This window comes from Macrotis lagotis, chromosome 1 (assembly GCF_037893015.1).
Source record: "Macrotis lagotis isolate mMagLag1 chromosome 1, bilby.v1.9.chrom.fasta, whole genome shotgun sequence".
Classification (NCBI taxonomy): Eukaryota; Metazoa; Chordata; class Mammalia; order Peramelemorphia; family Peramelidae; genus Macrotis; species Macrotis lagotis.
In genome coordinates this window covers 933,892,008-933,912,518 of record NC_133658.1, presented here as the reverse complement: position 1 = coordinate 933,912,518, position 20,511 = coordinate 933,892,008, and the positions used below count along the sequence as shown (strand labels likewise).

General features: G+C 52.0%; 1 protein-coding gene and 1 long non-coding RNA gene across 3 annotated transcripts; one reads left to right on the top strand and one right to left on the bottom strand.

Annotated features, from left to right (window-relative positions):
- Positions 1 to 2,450: 2,450 nt before the first annotated feature.
- On the bottom strand, positions 2,451 to 5,842 carry ZBTB45 (zinc finger and BTB domain containing 45). 2 transcript variants are annotated; one of them, XM_074220182.1, is made up of 3 exons: positions 5,731 to 5,842; positions 2,902 to 4,435; positions 2,451 to 2,791 (listed from the first exon to the last, which is right to left on the bottom strand). In XM_074220182.1, the coding sequence occupies exons 2-3, from the start codon at positions 4,430 to 4,432 to the stop codon at positions 2,535 to 2,537; spliced, it is 1,788 nt and encodes a 595-aa protein (XP_074076283.1). In that variant the 5' UTR covers positions 4,433 to 4,435; positions 5,731 to 5,842; the 3' UTR covers positions 2,451 to 2,534. The 2 variants fall into 2 exon arrangements, with proteins under 2 accessions (XP_074076283.1, XP_074076281.1); XM_074220180.1 differs by lacking the exon at positions 5,731 to 5,842 and having other exon boundaries at positions 2,902 to 4,562.
- Positions 5,843 to 6,076: 234 nt separating this feature from the next.
- LOC141510197 (uncharacterized) lies at positions 6,077 to 9,478 on the top strand. The gene is made up of 3 exons (XR_012474791.1): positions 6,077 to 6,891; positions 7,096 to 7,259; positions 7,718 to 9,478. It is a non-coding gene; the product is annotated as an uncharacterized LOC141510197 (long non-coding RNA).
- Positions 9,479 to 20,511: the final 11,033 nt, after the last annotated feature.

The window sequence follows — 20,511 nt, the reverse complement described above, 5'->3', positions numbered from 1 at the left end:
AGTTCTGAGGGGCTCCTTGGGGAAAGCAGGGCAGCAGGACCTACCCTCCTTTGGGCTGAGCCAGCCAAAGACCCCCTACCAACCCCCCACCCCACCCCTACCAGTAAAAACTGTACCTGTGGTTTACTCACTCACACCTGCTGAGGGACCTGATGCCAGCCCTGGATCAGGGAGAGGAGATCCTGCTTGGAGGGCCAGGACAGCTCCTTGTCCACCCCAGGATGATCAGGTGCCCCCACCTGCCCACAAGCTCTCTCTCTCATACTCACCTGCAGACTTGCCCCATTCCCTGGAGTCCAAGGGGGCTTCCCCTGGCTCCAACTGGTCCGCCACATTGGACTGGGACAGGGCAAGTCCTGGTGATGGAAAAAGGTTAAGTAGTGGGGACGGCAAGCTATAGTTTGTCCAACCCTGACCCTGAGCACTGGGGCACGGCAGGTGGGCCCAAGGGCAGCACCCTGACTCCTGTCCCGTCTTCTAGGAGCTGCCCAGGCCCCATAAGGGAGAGATGGGACCCACCTTCAGGAAGGGGCTGCCAGGTTGAGTCCTCAGTCGAGCCCACAGTCAAACCCCTCCACTCCCTCCAAGGGTGGAAGGGTCGAGGTGACCCCCACTCCCAATGGCCAAAAGTCACCACCATGTTCCTGAAGGTCACTGATCCTTGAGACATCAAATGCTTTATCCAGATGACCAGTCCAGGCAATGCCCCCGTTTGGTCTAAAACAGGGTGGTCCAAACTGGGACCCGCGGGGAGATTTTATGCGGGCCCTTGGGTTCACAAGCTACAAATCCAAATATTTGAAACTGAAATGAACAGGGCAGCTCCGTGGGGTCTGGGAAGAAGTCCTTCCCCCCAGACCTCCCTCCTCTGAGCCTGCACCCCAGCTCCTTCTCAAGCCAGCAAGGTAGGGAGGGTGTCCCCTTCCTGGGGGAAGGAAGCCCAGATCCCATGGGTCTCCAAGGCCATCCCCCATGGTCCACAGCAGTCAAGGATCATCTTTGCCTAAAATCCTCTGGCCACAAACAGCAGCTGGCAGCACAGGGGTGGGCAAGAGGGCCTGGAGGACTATGAGGAAGCAAGAAGGGAAAAGGCCCAGGGTGGGAGGCAGGGGTCATTCAGGCCCCAGGAAAATCCCCCTTCCCTGAAGGGCTCTAGGGATCAGAGGCCAAGGGGCTAGGGCAACTGGGGAGGGGTCCACCAGGAAGAGGAAAGGGCAAAGGGGAGGAGAGAAGAGAGAGGGAGAGAGGAGACAGGAGGAATGAGAGAGGAGGAGCAATGAGAGAGGAGGGAGGGGAGGAAGGGAGGGGAGGAGGGAAAAAGGGCAGATGAGAAGAGTAGGAGGAGAGAGGAGGAAGAGGAACAAAGAGAGGAGGAAGAGGGAAGGGAGGAGAGGAAAGAAGAGCAATGAGAAAAGAGCTAGGGGAGGAGGGAAAAAAGGGCAGATGAGAGTAGGAGGAGAGAGGAGGAAGAGGGGAGGAGGGGAGGCTGAGGCGGGGCTGGAAGGGCAGGTACAGCCACCTGGGGGCCAATGGGGGCGCAGATGGACACAGGAGAGGGAGCTGGGGAGAAGGGAGCCGGGGGGCATGCCCAGGGGTCAGAGGTTGGAGCCTCAGTGACTCCCTCAGGAAGTGACTCCCACCCACCCACCCATGGTGACGCGGACTCCCTGGTCTCCTCAGTAAAATGGGCCCAAGGCTGGGAATTGGGGGGTAGAGGAAGGGGCTCCCCTGCCCTCCCTGGACTAGGGGCTCTCCCATGGCTGTCTGCTTAGAGGAGAGCCTTTAAGGAGGCCATTTTACAGATGAGGGAACTGAGGCCCACTGCTCCCCTCCTTGCTGTCTGTCCATCCCAGCCCCTTGCTCTGTTGGTCACCTGTTTCAGGGAGAGCATTGGGGTGCAGGGAGGATCTCTGCCCGCTTTCAGTGATTTCTAAGCACTGTGCCCACCTTGCCCCCCCAGCCCCAATTCCAGGCTTCCTGCCAGTTCTGTTGATGAACTGAGCCACCTACACACCCCAAGGCTCGGGCACCCCCACCTGTCCCCTCCCACCCTCTGCCCTTTTTTGAGGAATCTATGGTGGGCACCTCCCCCCTCTTCGAGGGGCTAGGAGGAGGCGACCTCCGAAGGCCAAGGATGATCCCCAGGGTGGTGGTGGCACCCCTCAACCTGAAGTGGCACCAGTGACGGGGGTGTCCCCCTCCCCTGGCGGGGGTCTGGAGCAGCAGCAGGTCGGGGTGGGAGGGTCAACAAGCATTTATTAGTTTCCTCCTGGGTACTGAGGATACAGATGCAAACGGAGCAAGCTCAGGCCTGACCCGGGACCAGACCGCATCATGGGGGCTCAAGGCCCGGGGCGGGATGAGGTCACTTGGGGGGGCGCCCTTTCTCCGCCCAGTCACACTTGGCAGCTGAGGCCCCGTGCTCCCCCACTTCTCCAGAGCTTCGCCCGGCGGGGCCCCCTCCCCGTCAGTCCGTGTCCATCTTAGGAAGGGTCCCAGCCCCGCGCAGCAAGGCTCCAGAAGGCCCGAGGGGGTCAGGGGGCCGGGTGGGCGCTGAGGTGGCGCTCCAGCAGCGTGCGGTGAGAGAAGACCTTGGCACAGAGCGGGCAGGGCACGCGCTCGGGCCGGTGGGTGCGCATGTGCACGTTCAGCGAGCTCTTCTGCGTGAAGCGCTTGCAGCACACGGAGCACTGGAAGGCGCGGACACCCGTGTGCGTGACCATGTGCTTCAGGAGGTAGTCGCGGAGCGAGAAGGAGCGCCAGCACACGGAGCACTGGTGGGGCTTCTCCCCTGGGGGCGGCACACAGGGAGGGGGTCGGAGGGGGCCCCCAGGCCCGGGGCCCCCCTCTCCACCCCCACCCCGGCGATCCCCCCCTCCCCGCCGGGCCCGGGACCCTCACCCGAGTGGATGAACATGTGCTTCGTGTAGTTCTTGCGAGAGCTGAAGGTCTTCTGGCAGTGGCTGCACTCGTAGGAGGGCAGCTCGGGGGGCCGGGGGCCCGGGCCGGGGGGCGCCGGCGGCCCCGGGCCCTCCCCGTGCTGCATCTGGATGGGGCCCAACCCCCCCAGGCCCGCGGCGGCAGAGGCCGAGGCCGCGGGGCCCCCGGCCCCTCCCCCCGCGGAGCCCTCGGCCTGGAGGGGGCTGAAGAAGGGCGGGGGCTGGGGGGGCCCCGGGGGAGGGGCCCCCAGGTGGAAAGGGAAGAGGCCGGCGGCCCCCGCGCCCTTCACCCCCGCGCTCGGGGGGCCCGCGAAGCCCAGGGCCCGGGGCTCCGGGGGCCGAGGTCCGAACCCGGTGCTGGCGGGCGGCCCCAGGCTGCAGTCCGGCCGAGCGGGGGCCGGCGGGGGGCCGTCCAGAGCCGAGGGGGCCGCCTCCCGGGGTCCCCCCTCCGCCACCTCCTCGCCGGGCCACACGGAGATGAAGCCGTCGGGGAACACCTCTTCCGAGGCCCCGCCGAAATAGTCTCTCCCGGCGGCGGCTTCGGCGGGGGCCAGGTCGGGCAGGGCGGCGGGGGGCTCCTTCCGACCCTCCTTCAGGCCCTCGTAGAAGCCCCCCACACACGGCGCGAAGCCGCCGGCCGCCTCCTCCTCCTCCGCCGCCTCCTCCTCCTCGTCCTCGTCCTCGTCCTCGTCCTCCTCGGCCGCCCCGTCCCCCGGGGCCCCTTCGGCCGCGGCGGCTGAGCCCGGCCCGGCGGGCCCGGCGGCGGCGGGCGACGCCTCGCCCTCCTCGTCCTTGACCACCACGGGCAGCGGCTCCAGCAGCTGCAGGCGCACCGGCTGCCTCTGCTTGCGGCTGTGGCAGCCGTGGGGACCCCCGTCGGGGGTGGCCCCCGGGGCCCCCGCCGCGCCCGGCCGCTGCTGCTGCTGCTGCTGCTGCTGCTGGGCGGAAAGCAGGTCCCGGAGCTTGTAGCGGACCTCGGAGGCCGGCCCGGGGCCCGCGCCCGGCGCGCACAGCTCGGCCGCGGCGGCCGGCCCGGGGCCCCCCTCGTCGGCGCCCCTGGGCCCGGCGCCCCGCGCCTGCGAGATGATCTGCGTGCACTCGTCGATGACCGTCTTGATCTGCAGGATGGAGGCGGCCGTGAGCACCTGCAGCGCCTCGCTCTGCGCCACCACCAGCGAGCCGCTGTAGAGGAACTCCACCAGCTGGCGCACCGTCTGCGCGGGCACCACGGGCGGCACCAGGATCTCCGAGTGGCCCAGCAGCAGCTTGTCCTGGAAGAAGGGCGAGCCGGCCGCCAGCACGCAGCGGTGGGCACGCAGCGAGGCCTCGCGGATGCGCACCGTCACGTCGCAGAAGTGGCCGCCCAGCCGCTGCCCGTTGAGGGTCTCCAGCAGCGAGCGGGAGAAGTTCTGCAGGTGGATGTAGTGGACCGCCTCTGCCGCCGCCGCCGAGGAGGCCGAGGCCGCCGCCGCCGCCGCCGTGGAGCCCGCCATGGCCTGCCGGCCGGGGAGAGCGTCAGGGGGCGGGAAGGGCCTGTGCATCCCGTGCCCCGACGGCCCGCGGGCATCCCGTGCCGCCCCGACGGCCCCGGGGGCATCCCATGCAGCCCGACGGCCCCGCGGGCATCCCGTGCTGCCCCCATAGCCCCGACGGCCCGCAGGCATCCCGTGCCGCCCCGACGGCCCGCGGGCATCCCGTGCCGCCCCGACGGCATCCCGTGCCGCCCCGACGGCCCGCGGGCATCCCGTGCTGCCCCCATAGCCCCGACGGCCCGCAGGCATCCCGTGCCGCCCCGACGGCCCGCGGGCATCCCGTGCGGCCCCCATAGCCCCGACGGCCCCGCGGGCATCCCGTGCGGCCCCCATAGCCCCGACGGCCCCGCGGGCATCCCGTGCCGCCCCGACGGCCCCGCGGGCATCCCGTGCCGCCCCGACGGCCCCGGGGGCATCCCCATGCCACCCTGACTGCCCCACGGGCATCCCCATGTCATCCCTACATCCTTGACTGCCCCACGTAACTGCCACATGCTTGACTGCCCCATGGGGATCCACATGTCATCCACAACTGCCCATGGTGATCCCCATGTTACCCATACCATCAGCTGCCCCACGTCACCCCATGACCACAACCACCCCATGGCGACCCTCACGACCACAACTGCCCCATGGCGACCCTCACGTCACCCCATGACCACAACTGCCCCATGGCGACCCCCATGTCACCCCATGACCACAACTGCCCCATGGAGACCCCCATGTCACCCCATGACCACAACTGCCCCTTGGCGACCCTCACATCACCCCATGACCACAACTGCCCCATGGCGACTTCCATGTCACCCCATGAGCACAACTGCCCCATGGCGACCCCCATGTCACCCCATGAGCACAACTGCCCCATGGAGACCCCCATGTCACCCCATGACCACAACTGCCCCATGGAGACCCCCATGTCACCCCATGACCACAACTGCCCCTTGGCGACCCTCACGTCACCCCATGACCACAACTGCCCCATGGCGACTTCCATGTCACCCCATGAGCACAACTGCCCCATGGCGACCCCCATGTCACCCCATGACCACAACTGCCCCATGGCGACCCCCACGTCACCCCACAGGCAACCCTGTGTGCACACAACATTCCCTGGGTAGGGGTTCTATGGCCCGGGCCCGCGGCGCCCCCTCTGGCCCTGCCCTCTCCCAGGGGCCCCCGCATCCCGCCCTGCAGGTCCCCCGGGCCCGCGGCGCCCCCTCTGGCCCTGCCCTCTCCCAGGGGCCCTTGCGACTCACCCGTCAGGTCCCCCGGCCCCGCAGCGCCCCCTGTGGCCGGGTGGCCGCCGCCCCGGTCCCGCAAGCTCGCCGAGCGCGGCCTTCTCCGCTCTGGCCCTCACTTCCGGCCTGAGAGGGCGGTCTGCCGGAAGTGACGTCACCGGCAGGGCCCCGAGCCGGCGGCACCGCCCCGCCCTGACCATAGAGATGAGGGGCTACGAGGGCCCTGAAGCCGGAAGGACCATAGAGACGCGGCCTTTCTCTCCTCCCGGAGGAGCGCGGGCGGCGGGGCGGGGCGGGGCGGGGCGGCGGGGCGGGGCGGCGGGGCGGGGCGGGGCGGGGCGGCGGGGCGGGGCGGGGCGGCGGGGCGGCGGGGCGGGGCGAGGCGCCCCGAAATGGCGGGAAGCCCTCGGGGTTCCCCCCAAGTGCCGACCCTACAGGGGGCCCCGCCCTTCGCTCCCCCACCTCCTGTCACCGGGCCCCCGCCCCGGGGAGACCCCGGCCCACCCGAGTACAGAAGCCAGCCAGAGGGCCCCCCACAAGGGGCTGGGGGCCCGGGTCGGATGCTGGAGGCCCTGGGAGGAGGGTCCGCCCGAGGGGAGGGGGCTGTGTTGGCAGCCCCAGGGCCGGGGACCCTCTGGGATGGGGGGAGGAAGAGACGTTGTGGGGTGACTCCGGCCCTTGGAGGAGGGGACGGGGCTTGGGCCACGTGGGGGACAAGGGTCTGGCGGCCCCCCAGTTTGAAAGGCCAGTGGAACGAGCGGTAGAGGCTGACAGCTTGGGGTCCAGGGCACCCCACTTCCCGAACCCAGGACCCGTCCGGCCCAACTGTCCAGCTGGGCCCGATCCCCCACAGCCTCCCAGGAGGCCCCCTCCTCAGGGTGACCGAGGCTCCGGTTCCCTGGCTGGATCAATGTCCACCATTTGGACCTTTACCCATCGGCTCTAAAACGTTCCCAGGATCAGCAGGGCCTGTAGAGGGGGGTCCGTGTCCTCCCCCAGGTCTGGGCCCTGAGAAGGGAGGACGGAGATAAAAGTAACCGGCGGGAGAGAAAGAAGATAAGGGCATGGAGGAGGGAGGCAGATCCGTTCCTCCTTGGCCCACTAGGAAAAGAACACGAGGGAGCTGCAGAATATCCCCAAACGCCCCCAAAATGGTCAAGCACCCCAAGGTTGCTCCAGGTAGCCGGAAGAAGGGAAGGCTGGAAGGGAGGGAGCGCTGCCCCCAGACTCATGCCAGAGGGCAGTTGGCTACTTCTCAGTACTCTAGGAAGGAAGCTTTCTTATGCATGCCACCCCCAAAAGTGTGGAGTGCGCCTCCAGAGTTCTGGGGAAGTCTTCAGCCTCCCAGGCAGACACTGCTGTCTGTCTCTCTTTACTGCTCAGGAGGCACTGCCCGAAGACTGCGTCATCCCAACTCCCAAGGCAGCCAAGTCTTCTTCTGGCTCTTGCCCCTTCTTATGTTGGGGTTTTCTTCGTAAGGATATTGGAGTGGGTTGCTGGTTCCTTCTCCAGCTCTTCTGACAGATGAGGAAACTGAGGCAAACAAGGTAAAACGACTTGCCCAGGGTCTTCCAGCCACTCAGGATCTGAGGCTGGAGTCTTCCAAACTCCAGGCCTGGCACTCTATAGACTCTGTCACCCTGTGGCCAGGATGCCTTTTGGGAAATGGTCAAACCTGCCACCTGCCAAGTGCCCCACACCTGCCCTTGGTACACTCCATCTGCCCTTCATTCTGCAACTTCATGCTTCATTAAGCCATGGAAACAGCCTAGAAGCTTCCCAGCCTCCTCCTTTGGGGGGGAGGAAGTGTACCCCACCCAGATAGAGGTCCAGGTATGCTGGGGTGACCTCTCCAACACCTCCTTGCCCCTCCCAGGGAGATCTGCCCTCCTGCCATGAGGGGAGCAGGAGGCTGCTGTACTCTCCTCCTAGAGGGGGGGATTCCAGGCCACTCCCTTAAAATGGGGGATGCTCCTTTTAACTTACCATCGCCTTGTCATTTCAGGGGTGGGGAAAGGAGACCCTGGCTTTCTCTCCAAGTCTGACCCTTTCCCCACCAAAGACCACACTGGACCCATTGAGAGAAGACCCAAGGGATTGGAGAAGTTTCCTGGCAGGATCTCTACCAGACAGGGTGGAATGAAGGAGCTCTCCCACTGGGAGGGGATAACTTGGCTACCTGCAGAGGGGCTGGGTTTCCCCAAGGGGAGACTCCCCAAAGACCCCAGAGCAGCTGGATGGGGCAGGGCCGGGAGGGAGGCTGGCCTCCCCCATCATCCCTCTGGTGCCAGAAGTCAGATGTACCTGAGCTCTAGGAAGGTTTGGAACTGTACCAGGGAACTGACTCCTGCCAGCCCTGTGAGGGCAGGCAGTGCCAATGGGCATCCAACAGCAGGCATGTTCCTCTCCTGAGCTGAAACTCTGCTGTCCCTTGCAAAGATAGGGGGTTTATCCCTTTGAAACAACAAAAATGATCTTGACATCCCAGGTAAACAAAACAAATAGTCATCAGCAGTGTCATTGGATCCTTACAACATCCCTGCCAGCTCAGAGCCACAATTATCCCATTTTACAGATTAAACAAAAAAAAAATGAGTTAGATGAAGTGACCTAATGGTTGGATCTGAACCCAGGTCTTTCCGAGTCCAGGTCCCACTGTGTCCCCTGGAGCCCTTGGATAAATCAGTTAGCTCAATGGGAGGTCATGGGCCTATGGTAGTAGGGGCTTCACACCCTGGCACCATGAACCCGCCCACATGAGTCCTTGCGGTCAGAGTCTGGCCATCAGCTCACTCTCCTTTGTTCTTCACTGAGGGAAGTGTTGAATTTACTGGCCAGTGGTGACAGATGCCAGAGATTCTCCATCTCCCAGCTCTTTCTCTGAATCCTGGGCCTCAAGTGCATGCCACAGGCATAGCTGGAGAAGGTGACCATGGCAGGAGAAGACCACTGGCCTTTCATTCCCCTCTGGGGGGGCTGCCCTCCTCCCAGTCCAACCCCTCAGGGTCCACCCAGAGGCCCCTGAAGCTCTTGTGGGCCTCTGCACAGACTTCTTGGAGGGTCCCAGGGGACAGAAGCAGGGCCCAACCTGTCACTGTGGCAAATGCCCTGCCAGAATCAGGGAAAGACCAGAACTTGTTCCCACAGTACCAATACTTGCCAGCATTGAAGGGTCTGGACTGAGAAAGTTTAAGAACTAGATTCAAACTAGATTCCTGGTTAAAGACTGATTTCTTTCTGTTGTAAGAAATAGAATGTTATTTCCTGAGTTCACTACTGGAAGCCAAAGATAAGAAGAGCAAGAAAACTTGTCCAGGAAGAGATAACTTATCAGATGGTGTTGGAGAAGGAGCATCCCACATGGTGCCCCCTTCTCCAGGGTGCCTAAGGCAGTAGGCTGGTATGGTGGTGAGAGAGCAGGGCCCAGAGTCAGGACCACCTGAGTTTAAATGCAGCCACTATCTAGCTGGGCACGTCATTTCACCTGTCTGCCTCACCGCCAGGCCCATCTGGTCTCCATTCCTATCTGGCCCCTGGACCCAGGTAGCTCTGGAGGAGACTCTGAGGCAGGTGCCATCGCACAGTCCCTCATACAGATCCAATCCAGGGCTCAGCTCCTTGTGGCATCACCTCTCTGATCATCTTCCAGAAGGCTGGACAGACATCATCATCATCATCAATCATCATCATCATCATTAGGCCAAGGAGGTTAGAGATTTATTTATGGATAAATGGATGGCTCCCACTCCTAAGTCTCCTGGTGAATCCTAGAGAATAAAACTTCATATCTTACCTCTTTTCTGTCATTTTATTTTATTTTTTAAAAGATGTTATTTAAGGGGCAGCTAGGTGTCATAGTGGATAAAGCACCAGCCCTGGAGTCAAGAGGACCTGGGTTCAAATTAGGTCTCAGACACTTAATAATTACCTAGCTGTGTGGCCTTGGGCAAGCCACTTAACCCCATTTGCCTTGCAAAAACCTAAAAAAAAAAATGTTATTTATTTTGAATTTTACAATTGTTCCCCTAATCTTGGTCCCCCCCCACACACCCTGTCATTTTATTTTAAGGTTTACAGGATATACTAGAGCCAGTGTCCACTTACCACTGACAAGATTCCTAAGGTAGCCCAGGTGTGCATTGTCTTTGTCACTCAAATCACCAAGTGCAAGCCCTTTCATTGACTTTAAAGGTATTTTACCCAAATACTTGTCATAAAAAAGACTGGAGCACCAGTGTATAGAGCATGGGCCCTGGGGGCAGGAGGGCCTGAATTCAAATTCAACCTCAGACAATAATTGTCTAGCTGTGTGACCTTGGGCAAGTCACTCAACCCCACTGCCTTAAATAAAACAAAAGACTGGAAAGTAATGGTAATGAGTTTGCACTACTGCCCAGGCTCTCTTACCATGAAGTCATGGGGTCCTCCTGTGGTCCCAGGGTGACCACCTCCCTTGGCCATGTTCTGGTGACCCAAAGCTGGATGAAGATTGACCTTCATGACCAAGGCTGCCCTCTCTTTGCCAGTACATGGACATCAGGAGGTTCATCTAATCCACAGTGTACAAGAGGAGGCTGTTCCTCTGGTGTCCATTCCCTGGCCAAGAGAATGGGGGTGTTCAGGATGGTTCCACATCCTCCCTGGGGCTCATCTCAGCCCTGGTGGTGAGGTTGCCTGGAGTTATGCTACCTCCTCCCTTTGGGTTGGCATTGTGTCTGCATCCCTTGGATGTCATTGGCCACCTGAGGGTCATGCCCCTCCCCTAAGAACAGGCTCTGCAGTGCAGTGTTTCAGCATCCTTGGGGTCCTCAGCCCTTGTCTGTAGCAGTGATCTTGAGGAGGAACTCGGGAGGCTTCTCACCTTCATTCTGTACAGTGTTAGAGAAAAAATTAGTGTAGGGGTCTTCTGATCCACCACCCCCCCCCAAACATCTGAGTGCAAGCCTCCTGCCTGGTATCTACTGGCCTTACCTCTAAGAAGGCAATCACATCCTTGGCAGCCGGAGACCTTGGGCTCCCTTTGTCTGCTTGGTGTGGTCTCCCAGTGTCCCAGGCACACTCATTTTCCAAACCAAGTCTCCCAGGGCTGTTCCTCTGGAGGACAGGACCCCTGTCCACTACTGAGTAAGCAAACAGCACAGGGGTAAGGCCCCTGCTTCCTCCAAGAGTGCCTGAGGCTTAGGGGTCTTTGGGAGTCTGAATGACTTCTCATTGCTCAGGTATTATCTCCAGAATCAGACAATCTCAGTGGGGTTGATTGTACACATTTCCAATCCTTTCCCTTTTTTCCACAAGTGTCCTGTTCCTGGAGCTGGGATCTCCTCCCGAGGGGACCTAGTCCCCTCAGGTATCTCAGCTCTCCTCTTTTCTAGAGATTGTGCATCTGTGGAAAGGGGGGAATGCCTCCTCTTTGGTTTTTGTGAGGTTATTGCTGCCAAAATTAATCCACCTCATTGTGGAAATTATGGAAATAAAAACCCAGATTTTCTTATGCTTAAACTCGGAATCAGAATTCAAAACAAAACAAAACAATCCTTAGCCAAGCTAGGGAACCTCTCTTATTCTATATTTCTAATCAAAAATTGGTTTCTCGGCCTCCAACTAAAAATTATAAATCTGAGTAAAAATGTCAATCTGCCCTGTCAAGGTCTGTCTCCTCCATCTGAATGTTGACTTGGCCTGTGTTGATCCTTTCTAGGGCATCTTTGTAATAGTACCAATAAAGTCCTTCACCTGAGCCCACATCTCAGAGGAGGAGAGAAATCCATGTTTGTAAACATATCAGTAGGAATTTTTTTAGGGTTTTTTTTTTTGCAAGGCAATGGGGTTAAGTGGTTTGCCCAAGGTTACACAGCTAAGGTTAATTAAGTGTCTGAGGTCCTATTTGAACTCAGGTCCTTCTTGACTCCAGGGCCAGTGATCTATCCACCATGCCACCTAGCTGCCCCATATCAATAGGAATTTGAAGCAAATAAGATAACTTACGAGAGGATCATAATGTAGAACTATGTCATCTACATGAAATCTGATTGGCTGCCTAACTCAGTTTTATGATTCTTTGTCCTTTCTGTATAAAACCCTCCCAACATTTTCCATCAGGATTGGCATTTTTAATGAGACCCTCCAAGGACCCATGGGTTTGGTAAGATCCCAGAGAATAAAGCTTCATGGATAAAGCTAACTTTTTGTATCTCATTTTTAGCCCCAGAAAATTAGGGTTTAACAGGAGTTTGTACAAGGTCTTTCTAGAGAAAAATCTTATCAGTGACAGAAAAATAGTTTTATTTTGTTTTTTTAAAATATATAATGATATCCATAAAGGCTTAGTCAAATGGATTCATCATCTCCTGCTTCCTTCCTTCCTTCCTTCAATTAAGGAAGAACAAAGTTAAGTTGGAATGAAATCATTATCTCCTACACCCCCCAAGGAAACCAACCCAGTTAGTTTTCAGATTAAATCCCACACTTTTTAAAGAAGTCACAATGGGTTAATTGAGAGGAAGGGTCTTCCATATCATGGAGAGGAGCCAGAGTTGTCAAGGCAAGGAAATGAGTCCACAAAGTCTCCCTCTCCTTGGGTTACTTATCTCAGGAATGTCTAGTCTTCCCTTTAGAGCCACATTCCATAACTCAGCTTTGTTGTTGGTTGTGGTGCCAGTGGAGGTTAATATTAACAGGAAACAGATTTCAGGAGGCAGCCAGATCTTCAGGAGAAACAGCACAATTCAAATTAAATAAAAGGAAAATGAATAGTCATCATTAGAAAATCAGAAAACCAGTATCAATTGTTTTTTTCACGGATCCCCATTTGGCAAGTAATTACCCTTTCAGTGGCATTCAGACTTTTAAAGAAATTCACCATATCAATAAATGCAGCACGATGCTATCAAGCCCTCTGAACAAAACAGGACAAAAAAAATTAAATAAAATTTAAGATTTAAAATTTGAAAATAAAAAATGAAAATGAAGGGCCCTTAGAATTCCAAGTTTTGTCAGCTTACAAAGACAAAGGCAAAGTAAGCACCTCACTTTTTTTAAACAGCTTTTAGAAATTCCAATCTAAAGCTTCTCATCTCCTTTTCAAAACTTTACTGGATGGAACCAATGTAAACACTAACAGAATACCTTCTGTGTGGGGTGGGGTGGGAAACAAGAATGGCGGAAAATTGTAAAACTCAAATCTTTCTTTAAAAAAATAAAATAAAAATAATAAAAAAATTAAAAAAAAACTTTACTGGAATGAGTCTTTGACTAACTCATTGACTCCCTGAGGGCAAGGATTGTTTTTTACCTTACTCTTCCAGGTTGGGGTACTCAGTAGATGCATAATAAATGCTTGTGGACTTTAAGTATTTCTTTTGTGGTGGAGAAAATAGTTGTCTTTGTTCTTAATTTCTGAGAGATGACACTGGCCTTGGAGTCAGGAGGAGAGAGTTCAAATCCAGCCTCAGACATTGTCTAGCTGTGTAACCTTGGGCCAGTCACTTCTCCCTGGTTGCTTGGCATCCAGGGTCATCTCTGGTCATTCTGATTCATATCTGGCCATAGGAAAAAAGCCTCTCACTCCAATCCAATTCCAGTGCTTGTCTGGGCATCACCTCTTTGAGAACAAAGGATAACATTATCATGCAAGTTCCTAGTTTGTACTTTGTGACCCTCCCTAGGAAGGACCTTTTAGTCACTTTATTTAGATATTTAGATGAGCCCCTGGCTCTGTGATCTTATCAAATTGGAAGTTAGCCCTCCTCCCAAGCAGAACCACCAGAACCTTCCTGGCTTGAGAGGACACCTCTCTCCTGACCCCCAGAAGCTCTCTGTCACCCCTCTCTGACATGTCCCATCCATGTCTGCCATGCATCTCTCTATCACCTGCTATGGATAAACATTCATTTTAAACTCTTCAGTTCGTCAGAAGGCCTGGCCTCCATTGCGATAGATCCCTCACTTTCTCCAGTTTTTCCTGGAGGAAGAGAGCAGCCTGGCCTTCCTCAAAATGAATCCGGGAGGATTCTGGAAAGGCTAGAGATGGAAACCTCTGAAAGCAGCCTCAGGTAGAGCGGTGAGAATGCTGCACAGATAGAAGGACAGAGAGATGAGGAAAAGGACTAATGTTTTTCCTTCATCAATGAAGAAGATCCTGAAGTCAGGGAGGTGACACCATGACAAGCACATGAACAGAATTTGAGTGAGGGGAACTATGCTAGGTCACCAGCCTCACTTTCTCCTCCAGGGCATCTGGGTCCAGTGGCCAGATATGGATCAGGAGATTGGAGATGAAGTGACTTGCCCAAGGTCACCCAGCTAGTAAGAGTCAAGTGCCTAAGGCTGGTCGAACTCCTGCCCTGCTGATTCCAGTGCTCTCTCTATCCACTGCACCACCTGAACATGGGTGGAAGTATCAGAAAAGCCAGTGCTAACCCTGACAAATATCCCCAGCTCCAAAAACTGGGAACCTGACCCCAAAAGGAAAGGCTCCATTGGGTTTTTCTCGAAGAGCTACACTTGGACACGAAGGCAGGAGACCCAATCCCCTGGTGACAGGAGATAGGACCCTCAATCCTAAAAAGAGCCCAGCATAATCCTTCATTCCTATGTAAACTGTTTGATTATGCCTCTTCCTCTTCCTCCTCTCCTTCCTCCTCCTGCTGCTCTTCTTCTTCTTTCTCATTCTCTTCCTCCTAATCTTTTTCCTCCTCCTCTTCTCCTCTTCCTTTTTTTTGGAAGCCTTTGGTGTTCATTAACATGTCCAAATGCATACAGCAAATGTCATCTAGATTTGAACTCAAGTCTTTCTGACTCCAGGACTGGTGGTCTCTCCACTGTGCCACCCAGCTGCTCCCCACCCTGTGCAGGAAAGACAGTCCCTAACCAGGTCTACCCAGCTCATCCAAGATTGGGGAGGGGCACAGACCAAACCAAAAGCTGAGGGTGAATATAGAGCAAAAGATGCCTCCTGGCACAATTAAGTTAACACCGATGCTTCTGAGCATACATCTCAGTCTGTTCCAATGGTGACAACCCCCACTGGCAACTTATCCACAACCGCAGAAACAAGTGACAGGTGATGATGGAGATGAAGTATTTGTGGAGACAGAACCTGAAGGAATTAGTTCAGAAGCTGGATTAGAAATCGATAGCCAGCAGGAGGAAGAACCTATTCAGGCATCTGATGAGTCCGATCTTCCTTCTACCAGCTAAGATCCTCCGTCAAGCTCCTCTGCAGACACTAGCAGTTGTTAACCTAAGCCTTTTAGACAAGTTAGACAAGTTAGGCTGCAGCATCAGACTTTGAGAACGGGAGTCGGGGTCGTCAGTTTAATAGACAAAGGTATATCCCATGCAATGGGAGGCAGAGGAGGACTAAACGGAGGAAATATTAATTAAAAGCTTTGTAAACTATTGTTGTAGTTGTGAATAAAATGTCAAATCTGCTGTTTTAGTGTAATGATTACTAAGGTTAAAAGTGCTTTGTTCTTAAATTAGTATGCACACATTTCAACAACTTTATTAATAAAATCGTTTCCATGTCAAAAAAAAAAGACACAATGGTTAAGAGAAGCCCTCAGTGGAAATCTACTACATGAGACAGGTGCCACAACTTCAGGGGGAAATGGCATGGCTACCAGGACCATGAGAGTGGATGCAAGAAATGTAGTGAGAGACAGAAATGAAATGAGGAATGAATAAAAATGTTCAACCCTGGGTTGAGCCGGGGGAGACCAAGAGAGGCAAAAGCCAGGCCTGTTCCCAGTGCTTCCCATGGCACAGTCAGACAGCTGGTCCACAACCCAATGAAAGTGCCCACTTTGTGCTAGGTGGTCTCACTCCAGGGGCTCAGTCTCACACTAGTCAGACAGATGAAGACAGCTCTTCTTTGGTATTAGTCCTGTTCACAAACATAGACTTGTTGCTGAATTGGACCCTTGGATAGGGCTGGGACCTTGTGGGGGAAGAGAAGATGCTGCTGGAACTAGCCCACTTCTCCCCAAGATGCTTCCCTGAAATATGCTGCAGGGGACATAAAAGCCAGGCTGGGGGTCTGCTTTAAAGGGCTGCTCTTGTTTGGAGAAGAGGACTGGCAAGCTTCTTCCACATAGGTTACTCCCTTGAATAATGACTGAGCTTGAGCTGGAAGCAGAGCAAGGAGAATAAGTAACTTTTTTTTCCCCATTTTTTATTATTTTTTTCTTAGAAAGATTTTGAGTTTTACAATTTTCCCTCCATTCTTGCTTCCTTCCCCCCAACCCCCCCCACAGAAGTCAGTCTGTTAGTCTTTCCATTGTTTCTATGGTATACATTGATCTAAGTTGAATATGATGAGAGAGAAATCATATCCTTAAGGAAGAAAAATAAAGTACAAGAGATAGCAAAATTACAGAATAAGATAACATTTTTTTTCCCTAAATTAAAGGTAATACCTTTCTCTGGATACAGATGGCATTCTCTATCGCAGACAGCCCAGAATTTTCCCTGGTTGTTGCACTGATGGAATGAGTGAGTCCATCAAGGTTGATCATCACCCCCATGTCATGTTGCTGTTAGGGTGTACAATGTTCTTCTGGTTCTGCTCATCTCACTCAGCATCAGGTCATGCAAATCCCTCCAGGCTTCCCTGAAATCCCATCCCTCCTGGTTTCTAATAGAACAATAGTGTTCCGTGACATACATATACCACAGTTTGCTAAGCCATTCCCCAGTTGAAGGACATTCACTTAATTTCCAATTCTTTGCCACCACAAACAGGGCTGCTAGGAGTATTTTTGTATAAGGGATGTTTTTACTCTTTTTCATCATCTCTCCAGGGTATAGACCCAGTAGATCAAAGAGATCAAAGAGAATAAGTAAATTTTTTTTTTAGTTTTTTGCAAGGCAAATGGGGTTAAGTGGCTTGCCCAAGGCCACACAGCTAGGTAATTATTAAGTGTCTGAGACCAGATTTGAACCCAGGTACCCCTGACTCCAGAGCAGGTGCTCTATCCACTGCGCCACCTAGCTGCCCCGAGAATAAGTAACTTCTAAGGAAGATGGGAAACCTAGTTCAAATTTTGGGGTCCCCCAAAATAGAATGAAACAAACAGAATTTAATCATTCTAACAAGAAATAAGAAATATTAGGGGAAAAAAGTCAAAAGATTGAAAAATAGAAGAAAATATAAAGTATCTTTTTAAAAAATGGAACCCTGGGGTGGCTAGGTGGTACAGTAGATAGAGCACCGGCCCTGGAGTCAGGAGGACCTGGGTTCAAATCCTGTCTCAGACCGACACTTGCCTAGCTGTGTGACCTTGGGCAAATCACTTAAAATCAATCACAAAAAATGGACCCTGAAAACAAGCTGAAAGGAGATAATTAAAAAATGATCAAGTTGAAGAGCAGCAGATTTCTCATGACCACTAAAATCTCTCTAGAATGGATATTGTACACCAAAGGAAAAGGAACTTCAGTTGGTTAAATTAAAAACCTGATAAATTGATCCCCCATCCCACCCATGGCATGGGCAGCAAGATTGACCCTATTAGCCCAAGGCTTGTGAGAACCAGAAATGGTTCCCCTCCCTCTGCCCAATGCCATGGAGATCCTAGATTCAAGAGGACTAAGTTTGTTCAGCCTGTAGTGGAAAGCTGTGGCCTCTCTTTAGGCCAACTGGGGGCTAGGATAGACAACCAACATGAAGCAAGCAGCCCCTGGCACAGCCTAGCAGTTCTCTAGCCAGAGAGGCGGGGAGCAGAGAGAATGGGATAGCCCCCCAGGACAGGATCCTGGGGTCAGGGGAGGGGTGGGAAGGGGCAGTATTGGTACTCCAACAAACCAAGGAAGAGCGCTAGGGCAGGTCGGGGCCAGATCTGACCCCCGCATGGGCCGGAGATCTAGTCTGGGGTGTCTTTAATTGCCCAGAGTAGGAGGAGGTTGAGAACTTTGAGATTCAATCCCAAAGGAAACTCCAAGAAAGGAAGGAGTCAGAAAGTGAGCAATAGGAGGGAAATAAAGGGGAATGACTAAGGATTTCAGGAAGAAGAAAATTTAAAGACCTTGAACATAACCAGATAAATTAACAGTGAAAACAAAACATTATCAGCAGAAGGAAATATGGCAATAATGAACAGATGATGCACTGAAGGAGAGCATCTGACACGAGATGAGACAGAGGACTCTATGGAATTTAGAGAGAACACAGATCCACATTTTGTAGGCTGTTCATAAAAGGAATTAAAAAGAAATGAGAAGGGGCAGCTAGGTGGCGCAGTGAATAAAGCACGGGCCCTGGAGTCAGGAGTACTTGGGTTCAAATCTGGTCTCAGACACTTAATAATTACCTAGCTGTGTGGCCTTGGGCAAGCCACTTAACCCCATTTGCCTTGCAAAAACTAAAAAACAAACAAACAAACAAAAAAAGAAATGAGAATGAGGACAGCAGAATTTATAGCCTGCACAATAAAATTAATGAACAGAATAGAAAAACTTGAATCTATGAAGGTAAATTTCACCAAAGAAATAAAAGAGAAAAAAAAATAGATTGGGTATACAAATACACAGAAGTGAAAGACAATTCAGAACAAGAGAAGGAAAAATCAATAATTAAAAGAAAATATGCTCAATAGTTAGCAAAATGATTGATTTCCAAGTCAGGATGCATAGACAACCTAAGGAACCTAAGGATCAAAGGTCACCCAGAAGACCATGCTAAGACAAAAAAGCCTGGAAAATATCATGGAAGAAAATAATACAAGATAACCACCCCACACTCTGAACACAGAAAATAAAATACTAATTGAAAAAACAAACAGATTCTCTCCATAAAAAGAAAAAAAAAAGCCAAGGCTGCAAATGCCAAGAGACCAGTGGATAAATTTAACCATTCAATTCAGAAATAAGACAGCAAAAGACCTTCAAATACAAACGAAAAGAGATTTGAATAATACAATGCAATTCTGTATCTACAGAACACACAGGAAGAAATGGAATAATATGTTCTGAAGAGCAAGGGAGATCAGGATGCAGCCCAGGATGACCTCCCCTGCAAATCTGTGCTTAACCAGAAATGACAAAAGATAAATCTTTAATTACAAAGAAGAGTTTGAAAGCTTTTATGGAAAAAACAAAATAGAACATCCCTAAAGGAATCAATTGCTCCATGAACACTCCAGACAACCCTAAAATGCAGGAACCAAGGACAATCACAGCAACAGGGGGAACAGCAGAAATCATTAAGGACCACAATGGAATAAAAAGAATAATTCATTTAAGGACTACAAAGAGAATATGGAAACTTAAATGGAGACTTAACAATGGCATCCTAAATAATGAATGGGTAAATAAACAAAGCATAGAAGTTATTAATAAGTATATATAAGAAAAATAATAATGATGAAAAATAGCAAAATTTCAGGAAAAATCATAGCCCTTCCAACATATATTGCCAAATAAGAAAAAGAGAAGATAAATGACCTGAATATGCAAATTTTAAAATTAGAAAGCCAACAAAGGATTTAGTGTAAAATAATCACAAAAGAGGAGATATTAAAAATTGACGGGAAATAAATAATTTGGAAATAAAAAAACATAGAAATGATGAATAAAACAAAAAAAAGATTTCTCTGCTAAGTTCTTAGCTAATCTGATGGGAAAGAAGACCACAGAAAATCAAATCAATCACAGCAAAATGAGAATAAAAATAATCAAAACATTATGCACAGTTCTATGCTAACAAAACTGAGAAATAGGAAAATTAAAAATATGGCATGGAGCTTCACCATTTTCAAAACCAACAAAAGACCAGATAAAGAACTTAAATAGCTCAATTTCAAAAAAAGGAAACAAATGGAGGTGTAAAGGAAATATCAAAGCGGGGAGAAAACCACCTGGTCCTGATGAAAATTCTCCACAATTGGGAAACAAAGAATCCAACCAGATTCTTTTGAGACAAATATAGTCTTAATACTTAAACCAGGAGAGGATAAACACAAAAAAGAAAACTATAAGCCCACATCATCAGGGAATATTGGCTCAAAATTTTAACATACTACAGCAATTCATCAAGAAACAAGAAATTATTCATTATGACCAAATAGGCTTTATACCATGGAAACATGGATGGTTCAAAATGAAGAAAATAATCAACATTATCAATCATATTAATAAGAATCACTATCCTAAACCACATGAGTTTCTCAATAGATGTAAAATAAAGGCCTTTGATGATGTTCCACTTATGCCCAAAACCCTAAAGTCTGGGTATGGAAGGACATTCTTTAATTTCATAAAAAGCATCGATTTAAATTAAAAGTAAGCAAAAAAACACAATGGGGATTCTCAAAAACCTTTTAAAAGAAATATGGCCTCTTGGGGCATCTAGGTGGCATAGTGGATAAAGCACCGGCCCTGGAGTCAGGAGCACCTGGGTTCAAATCCAGTCTCAGACACTTAATAATTACCTAGCTGTGTGGCCTTGGGCAAGCCACTTAACCCCATTTGCTTTACAAAAAAAAAAAAAACAGACTAAAATAAACTAAGAGAAATACAGGAGTGCAGCAAGGATGCCCATTCTTCCAGTTAATTCTTTGATCTGATTTTGTAAATGGTAACAGCAGGAATGAGACAAGAGGAAGAAATGACTGGAGTACACATAGCTAAAGAGGAAATAAAACTATCCCTCCATGTTGAGGCTATGATGGTTTACTTGGAAAGTCCTAAGAGATCAGTAGGTACTGATTAAAACAATTACAAGCATGAGCAAAGTTGTAAGTGACAAAACAAATCCCTTAAAATCAATAATATTCCTATAAAATGATAAGAAAACGTAAG